At 35.5% G+C, this 13961-nt stretch overlaps 1 protein-coding gene across 4 annotated transcripts in view; it reads right to left on the reverse strand.

Annotated features, from left to right (window-relative positions):
• Positions 1-13961, reverse strand: part of DGKB (diacylglycerol kinase beta) — a 329266-nt gene that overhangs the window by 177081 nt on the left and 138224 nt on the right. For all 4 annotated transcript variants that reach the window (XM_059473663.1, XM_059473647.1, XM_059473654.1 and 1 more), the window contains one exon: positions 12767-12927. In XM_059473663.1, the coding sequence (XP_059329646.1) occupies positions 12767-12927 (161 nt within the window). The remainder of the gene's footprint in view (positions 1-12766; positions 12928-13961) is intronic.

A 13961-nucleotide genomic window follows, 5' to 3' on the forward strand; every position in this document is an offset into this window, starting at 1 on the left:
CAAGCCCTCTATGCATCAGAATTGCATGCCCAGACTATGTGCTTTACATAATTTGGGGCTTTTTTTTCTCCATTTGGCCAAGATTGGCAGGGCTGGATCCATATAATCTGTGCATCTTGCTATTCCTAAGTACTTAGCTGCATAAAAGTCCAGAAAATCCCAATTTACATCTGCTTCTCCAGATAATATTAAGTCTTGTCCCATTTATTTTCTTTAACATTCTGGATTACCTGAATGCAAGAATAATTCTAAGAAAGAAGCAATGCAATACTATGCAATACAGATTAATTATTTTTAAAATACGGGATAAATGTGGCAAAGAATGTTAAAGATAACAGCTCTAGACAGAAACTGTGAATGGCTAATACCATGAGCAGCTCTGAAGTGACTGGTGCCAATTTTGATGCTTCTTTCATACCACAGAATCATCTAAGAGGGAAAAGACCTCTGAGATCATAAAGTCCAATCCACTGCCATATTCACTCCTAAATCACATCCCTGAAAGTGTCACAAACACACATTTTTTACCACTTCCAGGCATGGTGATTCCACCATTTCCCTGGGCAGCCTGTTCCAATGCCTGCCTATTGCTCACTTAACACAGTGAAGAAATTTTTCCTAATATCTGATCTAAACCTACCCTGGTGCAACATGAAGTATAAAATATAACATCATGAGTTACAGAGCACAGTGAAAAGGGAAACATGAAAAGCCAGGGCAGAAAAGCAAGGAGAGCATATGTGAACACCCAAGACAATTCAGCAGCTGAGGAGCCCTTCCTTTGTCGGTGTAGGGACTGCAAAAGTTGCATGAAGAGTCTTTCCACTGCAGCAGTACTAAGTGTAATGCCAAGGGCAGCCCTCCACACAGAAACCTCATTACCTGGATGGTACCACAAGCTGCCCTGGAAAGGTGCTCTGCCTACTAGACACAGTTATTGGAGAGTGTGCATGTGGCATGGGGGTGCTGCAGTAATGAGCAGCTGCAAGGGCGTGCACGCTGTACCACAGCACACTGTGGTGTCCAGGGACCTGGGTGGGAATCACTGCCTGGTGAGACTGCTTGGCAGGATGCTCTGGAAAGCTCTTGCTCCTGAGCGCCACATCAGTCCATTCAGCCTTGGTGACATCACCAGTAACTTAAAATGACAGCCTAAGAGCAACAATTTTGACCCATTTTTTGGCATTTTATAAGCTTAAGTAGTCTTGGGATCGTCACAGAAATAAAGAATGCTATGTTGTTACACCCTCAGAGTTTCAGTTTAAGGGAAGAAACTGTAAAATCACAAATACTGAATAGAGAGTTCCTTTTGTGCTGTGTCTGTAGAGGCTCTTTAGTACAAATTGTTCCAGTAAGGACATGGAATAACTTATATTCAGCAATTTGCTTCTAGTTCCACCTGGTTCAGATGGTAACACAAGACTAAGTGTTTCTTGGCTAAATCCACCCACTTTCAGTTTAGTTAAATCATGTTTCTTTTGGGATTTTGCCATCAAAATGTAGAAAACATGCAGATCTGGAGATATAAAGAATATTTTTGTACCACAGGAATATCAATTAAGCTACCAACTCTCTAGATATGTAAATAATGCTAAATGACAAACAACTCTAGGTCTCTGAGATTTTCATATATTTCCTCCCTGGATAACCTATATCATAAATTCAATAATGCATATAATTTAAATTTATGATACACTATTGCTATTTTAACATATTTTTTTGGGGCATGAGGTCTTCTCATATACATATGTATATATGCACATCTCCCCAAACCATAAACTGCTTCCTAAACAGCATTTGTTGAGTATCTTAAAAAAGAATCTCTATCTGGCCTCAAGACTGACTGCAGTTATATACTATACATATGATTGTATGGTGGATGACAAAGTAACAATTCCCTGAGCCTATTTAACATCCAATTCACACATCAAATTCCTCCTTTAAATCTGCAGAAGTGCCCACGGTAAATCAAAGATTTCTGTAGTTGACTTGTTCTCTTTATCCCTCTGTCGGTGTCCAAAATGCCTTTCTTACTGATCTTTCTAACTCATAGCACCAAGAACACAGCAGTTATGACTACATAAAAATAATACACCAAATAGCAACATATCCTATTCATTATGCACCCAAAGGATCAGTATCTCTGATGGATTTCTAGTGCTAACAGCAATTTTGCATGTAATCAACAGGTGAACTGTTCTTTTAAACTAAGTCAATCAGAATTATGAGACAGAGAGAAAAAACTTCCAATGGCCAATCACACTCCTAATTTCCTAATCAATAAGTAATTCTAAGCAATTATTAAGAATTTATTTCTTAAATATATATAATTAAATACCTATAAATTTAATTTGATCTAAAATGCTTATAAATTGGACCTCCCTCTTGGTTACCTGTAATAGATTGGGTTTTATACTGTGTTCTCAGAAATAAAAGTACTTCGCATCCTCAATGGCCACTTGAGTCAGCATGATTATGATTTCTTTGGTCCCTCTCAGCTACACACACACAGTCTGAAAAGACTCTGTAGGGATCTGGCAGACCTGTGAAAGTAAAGTTCTGGGACAGGATCTTTAATGGCATGGCAAAGAGGTAAATGATGTTGTCAAGGAGAAGTTGGTAAAGCAACTAATTTACATAAACTTGTTTACATCTATCAGGATTAACTCTCACATGAAAACAGAATGATTACAATTTAAATCTGAGCTATTTTTCACATGGTTCTACCTGTGTACACAGAGACATATGTCTTGCATCTTAGCCAGGTGAAGATATCAGGGTACACACAGCCCACCTTATGTTCTGTACAGATTGCATATCTCATAAACCTTTCCCAGATTCAACTTAGTTCCATCAGCTAGCATCACATGTCTTAAAAATCGTTGCCTTTTTAATTCAAGCCATTTCCTCAGTTCTTCTTCCTACTTTAAGCTATGAATTCGTCTTATGACCAAATTTAAAGTTTATTCACCTTACTCCTGACTTCAACATTAAGTCTTGTTGGCTTCTACCTTTCCTTGATACACTCCTGTCATCACTAACAAGCAGAATTACAAAATCTAGACAAGAACTAAAATTTCAATGTCATTTGAATAGATGCTTCTTAGTGTGTGTGAAAAAAATCCCACATCATATTTTCCTGACATTTTCCTTGACATTTCTTTTAAGAACAAGTAGGAATAACAGAATTAATAAGATGAACATACATCACAATTATATTATGATAATATGAACAAAATACTATAATGAATTCTTAATCATTACTTAGTATATTACAAATTTCATATGGAGAAAATAATAACTTACATATATAATGAATAATATTGTAGTAGCACTAATACAGTTATAAGTTAATTACACACTGTGTAGCTGATTTAGTTGCATTAAGCTAAGGAACTGTTCCAAGCTCACTGCAGATTAATTATGTCTTTAGGTATATACTCCCATTTATAACTGTCACTTGTAACCACAGCTGTTGATGAGGCTGCTCTGTAGACCCTTCCTTTATGAAAACAAATGCATCACCCTCCCAAAACAAAAAAGCAACAAAAAATCCCCAGCAAAATCCGTGAATGAGACTCAAAATCTCCACTAGCTAGGGTACGCAATGACAGAACACCAGAGGAATGTAAGTTTCATTTTACTGCATTTCTTCCCAAAAAATATCTCTTGTAGTATCTCCTTAGTAAGGTTATGCCTCATTGCATTTTACTTAATAGCTAGCTTTCACAAATTTGACAGATGACATTTAACATCTCAGTTCTAGAAATTGTTCTATTTTACAAATCCCATATATTAAAGAGAAGGATATAGGGATATAGGCAACTGCCAAAGACTCTCCCTATGATTTTTCTCAAAGGTTTTACTGACTAAGGAAACAAGTCACTTTATAGGCCTTTGATTCCATGCCAGAAGAATAATTTTCTGACAGGAATGGGTGGTAAGTACTAGCAAGTGCATGAGATACTCATAAATCTAAAACAAGAGACCCTTTCTTAGTTCAAAGTTTTCAGCCTAGTTCTCACCACATCATGAAGAGTTAAATGAATCTCAAATACCTAAAATGACAGAAGAAAAAACAATCTACATGGGAAACTAGAAGGGGAGGATGATAAGTCAAAGTTAGACACGCTGTATACCTGTTTGACTCTTCCAGGTTCACTGGGAAACTGTAGAGAAGTAATTACATTTACTAGCAAAACATTGCTACTTCCTGTGATTCTCTCTGAAGCAAAGAATGGTGCATGTCAGCCAGATATCTTTGTAAGATAACACATTTAATGTGGCCAGCATGGTCCTCCCATATTATGAGGACACAGCAGCTAAACCAATGACCAGTCATTTAGGTCACTTTAGGACAAGCATGTTTAGGACAGTTCATAGCAGGGGAACAGACCATATCCAGTTTGAATTAAGATTCCCAAACTACGTGTTTTGCAGACAGAAGGGACTCAGCATCAATTGCTACACTCCTACTGAGCAAAATTACTTGCTACTTTAAATATAGCCCACAGAACTCTATTTTCACTGAACCTGACAAAATCCACAGTGAATTCAGCACAAACCTAGGTATTCTTACAGCACTGTAACAGGAATCACACACACAAGTCTAAATAAACTTATTTGATATATGTAAATATTTTCAGAAAGTTACAGCATTTGCTGGCATAAAATTACACTTTAGCATTAAAATAAAAATAAATAAATGACCAATCAAATAGGAAGAACAATTTCAATTATTTGAATTTCTTTACACTTATAAGAAATAAAAGAAACGGTACCTCAGGCAATCATTCTTCTTTTGTAGTAGTAAGACTCATAACACAGTAGAGTAAGCTACAAAACTTTAGTTCTCTGCACAGAAGTACTTCCCAAATCCTGTGCAGTGCAGTACAACTCTCAGCTAGGGTGCCCCAATATACATTATAAATGGTAGAATAATATGATGGCAGGGATTTAGAAGGTAAAACAGATCCACCCTGGCTGGAAGAAACTACTTAACAGGAAACACTACCAGCAATGTTGCAGTAAGACTTAAGACTAAGATAAACTTAAGACTAAGTGTATCTCAGTTATGTAATTCACATTCTCCATGTCCAGGGAAATGCTGCAGCACATTACTGAGAGGAAACCTGCAAATAGCCTCCTATAGCTTCTTATTTTTGAATTATTCTACAGAGCCAGTTTTCCATGGCATGCAGTATAGGCTGTCACATGCAAAAACCAACCACCTGCAACAAAAAACCCTGCATCATCATATTTGCCATATATTATATCCAACAATTTCTGGAGAAGAATTTCAATATTTCAGCAATAAAGCTGAAAAGAGTAAAGAGGATTCAAACATGCAAGTAGCAAAACCTGTAAGAATAAATAATTTGCAAAAATTAGCAATGTGAGGAAATTAAACAACATAATAGACTGAACTATCAATGATTCCAATATAGCAGTATTTCAAATCTGGGATTAAAAGGTTCTGAACATGCTCCTTCGGAATAAGAGCAGAGTTCTCCCCACAGATACAGCAAGTATTTTTATAGATTTGGCTACATGACTGAGACTATGAGAAGCCCAGTATCAATATGGATCTTGTAATATTACATTTGAATTCACACATGGATGAATTGTTCATTTTCTTAACCCTTTTTGCAGGAAAAAAAGTGTTTTGGATTACAAAGCAGTAATACTGTTTACAATGAAGTGTTCTTTCCCTCCTTGGCACAGAAATAATGCAATATATCACAGCATTCCATTAGCACATTCAAAGTGATGATTAGGATTCACAAAATCACTTAGGCATGTGTTTATGTTCATATTAGTTCAGCAAACCGCTAAACATCATTTTTAGTTATGTATACCTAAAAATCCCACTTGAATAATTAATCAGTTTACACCAAATGCCCAGAATTCAACATATGCATTTGTCCAGTCATATTAGTGAAAATGCAAAAAATGCTTAAAAAATTACCCAAGTATTTAACTGCTTCATTAGATCAGGAAAGTTTAAACACATACTTAAATGTCACATTGCATCAGTGTTAAGATGTGCATGCACTTAAATTCTGCATTGAATCAGCAAATGTCCTCAGGATATTTTCCTATGCAGAAAATAAATTCCTGTTTACCACCATGAATAGCAAAATGCTAAGAAGCTTTAAAATTTCAAAATATGAGGCCAACATAAAACTTAAATTCATTCACAGCAGTAAATATTATATACAATAATACACTTTTTTTTGTAATAATAAATATACCATAAAATAACATAGATAATAAAATAATATTAAAAAAAAAAGATTATGTGATCCCCTGGTCAGTTACAGGTGCCTAAGACTCTGATATTTGAAACTTAAAAAGACTTAAAATTCTGGTAGTCAACGTTTCTGTTGATGCTAATGAATGTTCTTTCTTGAGAAAACAAAAAATACGGCTTCTATGTAAGAGATTTCTTACTTTTTTTCCCCAGTCTTGCAAAAACAAAAAAAAGAAGGTATAATGGAAGTGTAGGTTGATGACTTAGACTATAGTGATGGGGAAGCAGACTCATAATAAGCTCAAATTTATGATTATGAGAATTAAGAAGTCATATTTTTCCCTACTGGCAGAATTAGAGGCTCTTAGTGACTGGTTAAGGTTGATTAATATTAAATTATGAGCCCCCAAATATCTATTTGATAGTGCATTTGGATAGTAACATACTAGGTGTCATAAAAGTCCACTTGTCTTTGCCATAGACCTTTACTACTTTATGATAATAATTCTTCAGAGAACACATCTTGATCGGCGTATTACTTAATAGTATTAATGAAATTTCCCCTCTATGTGATAATTGCTATTTTTTTACTAATCCAGCCTTATATATATAATTATATAATATATATATTATATAATACTGCCTTGTTTCTCAAAGAACTTACAGAACATTTCCAGGCACATTCAACTATCATTACTGCCTTAACTTAAAACACTTGCAAAAAATATTTTTGCTGTAGATCATCCAAGTGAGAATATCACCATATTGCAATGAAATCAATTACCACATGTTGTAAAGACTGAATGAAAGAATGAGGTGTTCTACTTCCCTAAGTTCTCTTTTAGCCATAAAAAATTTTACCTATTGATTTTAGAAAAGAGTAATTTAAGTTTCTGAATTTCCATGTACAAGTTAATCAAATGGACAAAAACAACAGATGGAACAGGAATCTGGATATCCCAGTTCTTTTCCAGGTTACTGTCTTAATTGCTGTCCTAGAGCATTTTTTTCCCTCCAATATGTTCTTGTGTATGTGTTTGCACACGTAGTCAAAATTTCAGCTGAAGGGAAGCTGGAAGATTCTTATTTAAATCCTGTGTCAGTAAGTAGACAGATCAGATGTTTTCCTTATCCTAAATACCTCGTGCAAATGAAATAATCTGAATAAGATCAGCTGTAGCTTTAAGCTTCCTTAGGAACTTGTTTCTGCTGAAAACGACTTTTTAGCGTATGTAGATAAAAGAGCACCAACAGCAAAGGTCCTAAGTAGGCTTACCCTAAAGCATGTATTCAGGTGATCAGTGGAGATAAGGGAGAAGCAATTCTGGATCTACAAAGAATGTAAGCCTCTAAGGGACTGCTGGTTTCCTAAAGGGCAGCAACCCTTGCAGTCCTCCTAGCCAGAACACCAGGCAATCACTTCAGTGTGAACAGAGACAATATCTATGTTCTTTACATATGTAACATACTTACAACTTGGTCAAAAACAAAAGTTCAAAAATTTTAATGGAATCTGGCCCAAGAGGAAGAAAGTAGAGATGAATATCAGAGTTACCTAATCAGTAATTCATACAGAACACTTGAAGTTGAACACAAGGATACATGATTGCTAATATCCTTTTTGCTAGTATAACCTTTTCTGTCTTCTGTAAATACCAGTAAGTACCATATCATTTGGTTTATTCTTACACCTCGAATTTTACCCAAACACCAGTGAGAACAGCTTTCATTTTAGAACAGTAGTCACTGTTTTAACATAGGGAAGGCTGCACTGTGCCACACTTTATCTAGTATAATTTTCCTTAAAGTCTAGCTCAGTAATATTTCTTTATATACAAACTTGTACTAAAAGACAATGCAGATGTTTTCAAGTTCAGTTTATGATGCTCCAACAGTCTACCTACAGAGCTGCAATGGGCTTAGCAGCATATGCTCTGCAATACACTATGTAATTACAAAAATTCAAGTGATAGTTAAATAGCACTGATAACATTTTATCTCCTATTAACATCAGATAAATTTATGATTTATTCAAACAGTAAAAAAAAAGAAAGAAAACAGAAAGAAAATGTTTATGGTTAAAGATCCTCAGTACTGACTCATGTTGACCTAATTATGGCTCCATAAAGTCTAAACTCTAAGCTAATTCAGTGGCAGAACAGTAAATTCAAAATTATGCTTGCTTTTGGAAAACCTACTTTAGGACTCACATCCTAACATCTATTCATAACTTCTTTCAGCATTATTACCCACAAAATGGAAAACAATAAAAAGAGCTATTAGTAACTAACAAAAAAGTCAATGGGAAATAGATGAGTTGTTTAGATTAAAAATTGTTACCTTTTTTGAGATAAGCCATTGTCTGAATCCAATAATTGTTTTTAATTAATATTTTCAAGTAGTTTACATAAAAATGTAAAAATCCAGAGTCCAGGTTCTCAGGTGACTACGATTATGCCTTTAGTTTGGCCTACAGCTATTTGCTCCAATCAAGGAGGAGCTTCTGAAAAACTCATCTATCTTTAAGAATAAGAATTATTTATTGTGAGATATCAAATAGCAATGAGATGTTTTTTAAAAGAACTTGACCATAGATTTTGCATGATTTCATGTCTCTTGAATACCCACCTGGAAGAGAAAGCACAGAAAGGAAAGATATTGTGCTCTCTCACACACTCCTACCCCTAAGTGTGTAAGATGTTTTCTTCCCCCTTCCACGTGCTCCTTTCAACTAAGCATTTAGTGGAAGCCAAGGTTTCTAATGTTTAATCAAAATGGAACATTTAATGATGCATTTCTTCCCTTATCAAAACACCTATTTTGTCTCACTTTGAGACTATCATTTGAGAAGCACTAAAAATAAGCAATATAGCTTCCCTACATATTTGACATTCTTCACAAACTTCCCAATAAAAGATAAACAGCCTTGACAGTCACTCCCTTTTCAGTGACTAGTATCAACAATACAATATTGCTTGACAACTAAGCTACTTATCATCAAGTTTAAAAGAACTCTTTCTTCACACCTTAGCACTATGTAAAGTTCCTGGCCATGCCATTATGGAGTTTCCTAACAGCACACATGGAAGTCCTTCTCAAGGTAACAATGTTCTCACGTTGCTTTCCTGTTTTGGTTTTATGTGAGAGTTTGCCCCATTGTCTGTTGGTCACTCATCTTCCATGGCTGCTGCCCAGGTCTCAATCAGCACATGATTATTTCACCATCTTCCATGTTTATCTTGTTTTGTGTGTCCTTCAATTGAGTATATTTATTGTGAATAGAATATAGGCCCATCCATTTTATAATTAACAATGTGCATTTATGCTTTACTATGACTGCATCACTGAAGAAAATGGCTCAATCTAGGCACAATCTGAGAGTAGACTTCAGAAAAATTGTCTGCAAAGATAGGATTTACTTTTTAGGGTATCATTATCCACTTTTTTCCTCTTGTTCTTTGAGTAATGCATAGAGTCATGAGTATATGGCGATTCAGTTTGAGGATAATTTTGTTTGCTTGGGTGTTATTTTGAGGCTATTTTGGAGGGGGTAATTTCAAGCATTGAACTGAAGAGTTATTACTGATTTTGTGAAAATACTTCCCTGTTCTAAGACAGCATTAGATTAGGGAAGTGTTGGCATTTTGGGGTTTTTTTTGTTTTTTTTTTCAGGCTTGAGATACAGATTAAAAAAAATAGCTAGGGTAAAAGAAACCAGGTGTGTTACAAACATAGGTTTATCTGAAGCACCTGTCCACATATACCTGTTGAGCAACCATTAATGGTATGCTGCTGTGTGCTTGAAGAAAGCAGCAAAAGTTAAACTGTTTTATCCATAGGAAAATGATAACCATGACAAATAATATGTCCAATGAAATACTCTGTCAACACACACACACACACACACACACACACACACACACACACACACACACACACTCCCTCTGATTATAGGAACAGCAAGTTGGCAAAATGAAGTGACAAGACTGAAATTCCAGTACTGCAGCAACTGCAGAAATGCATTGCAAGCCCAAGAATACAGTCTGTGATAACAAAACCATACTGACATTACTGAACTCTGTCTCTGACGGTCACTGGGATATCAACCTAGTGCATAAATGTACGACTATTAAAGCTGGTTGGGTAGATTATGGGGAAAATAACTTTTATTTTCTCTAAAGTACATCAGTAAGTGAACTTTCCACTGTTGGACAGTTGGCCTGATGTTTCCCATCTCTGTCATGCCTCCTCATTTGTCCTCTAACACTACCAGCTACGTTTGTCCAGCTCCCCAAAGCTGCGACTTTCCAAGCCAAGCTTTCATTTTCAGATCACCCTACTATATTCTTGAAGAGAGTTTTTTGGTTTGGTTTTTCTTGGGTTTTCTTGGGGTGATGGTATCTTTGTTTTTTAGAGCAAATATGATTTGACTATAATGCACGTTTTTCTTGGATATTTAGCTCGTATCAGTGACTCCAGTATTATTAGGAAGCAGATGGAACTTCTCTTCTGGTATCTTGCCATCCTGACAGAATGATGGATGTGAGCAATTGAAAAATCTTTATCTTATTCTACATTGCTCTTAGATGTTTTCTAGCTCCTGCTTTGAAACTGACACATGGTTTGGCGTCCGCTTTTTATGGTCCTTCCGTGCTTTATGTTTCCATCACGTTGAACATTACCCACATTCATTCACAGCTGGTTACACATACATCTCTGTTTCTTACCTTTTTCTCTGTACTTGGACATAGTACAGTACTTATGTACATATCAGAGCTTTGAGATTGCCACAGGAAAAAAAGGGCTTTTTTGGCTTGAACATACTAATCAAACCTTTCACGTACACATGCTACTGTCTCCAGCATTCCTTTCAACTTAGTGTATCATTTTCCTTCCAAGAGGTAAATTGCTTTCAGACTGGTACCTATGATAAAACAACTAGATTTGTAGATAAGGAGACAGCAAGGGATGTTATGCTCAACTTCAGCAAAGTTTTGAACACTAGCTACCCCAGCATTCTTGTATCTAGCTTGGGATATTATGGTCTTGATTGCTGGAGAGATTTAAAAAAAAAAAAGACTGACTAGATAAGGTGATTAACAGGGTAATCACAGGTAAGAGGGCACCTCCAGAGAGGTCTAATAGCAGACTACAATTACCTATGAGGAGGTATCAAGAGGACAAAGACAGACTCTTCACAGTGGCACATATGACTGGAGGATGTGAGACAGATAATTTATGTTGAAATGAGAGATCCAGACAGGATGTAGGGGAAAAAAACCAAAAAAACCCAAACCATTTTCATCATAAGGACAGTCAAGTACCACAACAGGTTGCCCAAAGAGGCTGTGCCATCCTTGGGGGCTTTAAAAATCTAAATGGATAATGCCCTGAGCAATATGATCTGCTCTCACAGCTGACCCTGTTTAGAACTAATGACTTCCTGCAATCCTTTCCAACCTGAATTATGGCTCTAAAACATCAAGAGTTCCATGTCAAGCACAGTTTTATTTAGTTTTACTCTCCCGTCCTTTCTATACATGCATTTAGATTGTTTGTTATTAAGCACAATTTCTGCCATACCATTAAAAAGTTCATACAGCAAGTTCCATTCATGTTGGATTAGAGACTGTGCTTATTATTTGGCAAGAATCTATGAGGCAATGTGCAATATGTTGTAGGTCACCATTAGTTTTCACAGTGCATTGGAAAAACAGTAAAAATTAAAAGAGAGCGTAATTCAATCAAGTGTAGGTTTCGGCATGTAGGCAGGAAAAATCACCCAGGAAAAACCCAAATGAGGTATGAAATAATGACTCTTCAGAATAGTATCAGAAATTCACTACAAATCACAAATCAAATATGAATAAAGAAATTCTGCTAATATTAAGAAGTGTAGATACTACATAGAAAACCACAGAGAAACACAATCAGAGATGCAGTTCCTCAGACATGAAGAGCTGCTTAAAATCCTTTTCCTTCTAATTCATTCAAACTGTGAATTTGAAGTGAGCTTCACTTCCCTACAAGGCAGAACCAAGAAGATACCAAGAAGAGGCTTTCTTTTTTGTATTATTGTTTTCTTATTTAAAACAGCCCCGAAGAAATAAAGAATGCAACAGTTCCTTTAAACAGTTACTTGACTATGTAAATGCTAATGGAAAATATTACTTAAGAGTTCTTATTAAGTGATTTGTTTTTCCTTTATTTTTATAGAACCTTCAAACTGACAATATAAATTTAGTATTATAGCTGCTCATAAACCATTACGAACAACACAAATATCTTCTTTATAAATGGGAAGGTAGAAGGTCCTGAAAAATAATTCAGGTTTGAATGTGAGCAAGTAAATTTATGCAAATTGCTGTCAGTCATCAATGTATTCATTTCACTAGCAAAACAACAACATTATAAATGATCTCTAGCCAACAGTTCTTCATTTGAAGGCATGTGATGCAAATATTTATTCAAAACAGAAAAAGAAAATCACTGAAGGATAAACATAAGTCTTACCACGCCAATAGAAAAGTAGTTATTGATGATGTTGTAAGGCACTGGGTCTCCCTTCTCATCTTTATCATTGGGTATTACTTCGAATTTCCACCTGTCCAGTAAAATCTCTGAGCTGTTCTCAATGTCTTTTAAGATCTTCATCAAATTCTCACCTTCATACCCTAGCAAAACATAAACCCAGTTATTTAATCAAGCATAATAAAGTTTCATTACTTTTTTTTCTCTTTCTAGATGATTGAACAGTACTCTGAGCAACCTGAGCTAATTGAAGATGCCCCTGCTCTTTGCAGGGAGGGCTGGACTAGTTAACTAACCTTTAAAGATCTCTTCCACCCCACAATATTCTATGACTCTGTGACTGGAAAAATGAAAGCAATGCCTATAAGACCTTAAAAGCAGGATTCTGCTTGAAATGTTGACAATTTTCCAGCACTTGTCATTAAAAGAGGCACAAATACAAAGCTAATTAAGCATGTTAATTTAGAGTAATTCAATATATTTCAGTGGACATCAAATTTGTGATGAAAAAAACAATTAAATCTTCAAACTTTGCGAATCTCTTGAACTTTCCATAAAGCAAAGGTTGTACTTTGCAAAATGTTCTTGATGAGAAATTAATATTCAAATTCCTTTGATTTCAAAATTTCTGGAAAAGAGACATATTGCTGTTTTGCCTGACAAGACACTGAAAGGTTAAAAGCCAACTTCTAATTTTCATTGATTGTTTCAATCTGGTTTAGCATAACAAATCCAGAATTTCAAATCCATATCTGATAACTTTATAAACAAAATAACATTTTTGATTATCTCAACAACTTCTTAATGAGCCTCATCCTGCTTTGTAGAGAACTTACTCTTTGTTGCAAATAAGCACTCACATGTAATTCACTAAATTGAGTAGAAAACTTGTTTATGCCCTCATGAGTATATACAACACACACGTGTGCATGAAGAAAAACTGTGGAGGCTTTACTACATGACATTATCAAGTCTGAATATTATTCAAAACAAACAACTTAGTCATAGACAGCTAAGATCTGGGGATTCAGTACTTCTTCAAAGCAGAAAAAACAAGATTTCCTATTCAAGCAGCATGTACTGCTGGTGTTATTAACAGCTTTAGCAGGGCAAGCCACTCAAAGCCTTCTTGCTCAAAACCCATTGCTGATGTATTTGTTCATGGTTGCCTAGCACA

This window comes from Ammospiza nelsoni, chromosome 1 (assembly GCF_027579445.1).
Source record: "Ammospiza nelsoni isolate bAmmNel1 chromosome 1, bAmmNel1.pri, whole genome shotgun sequence".
Lineage (NCBI taxonomy): Eukaryota > Metazoa > Chordata > Aves > Passeriformes > Passerellidae > Ammospiza > Ammospiza nelsoni.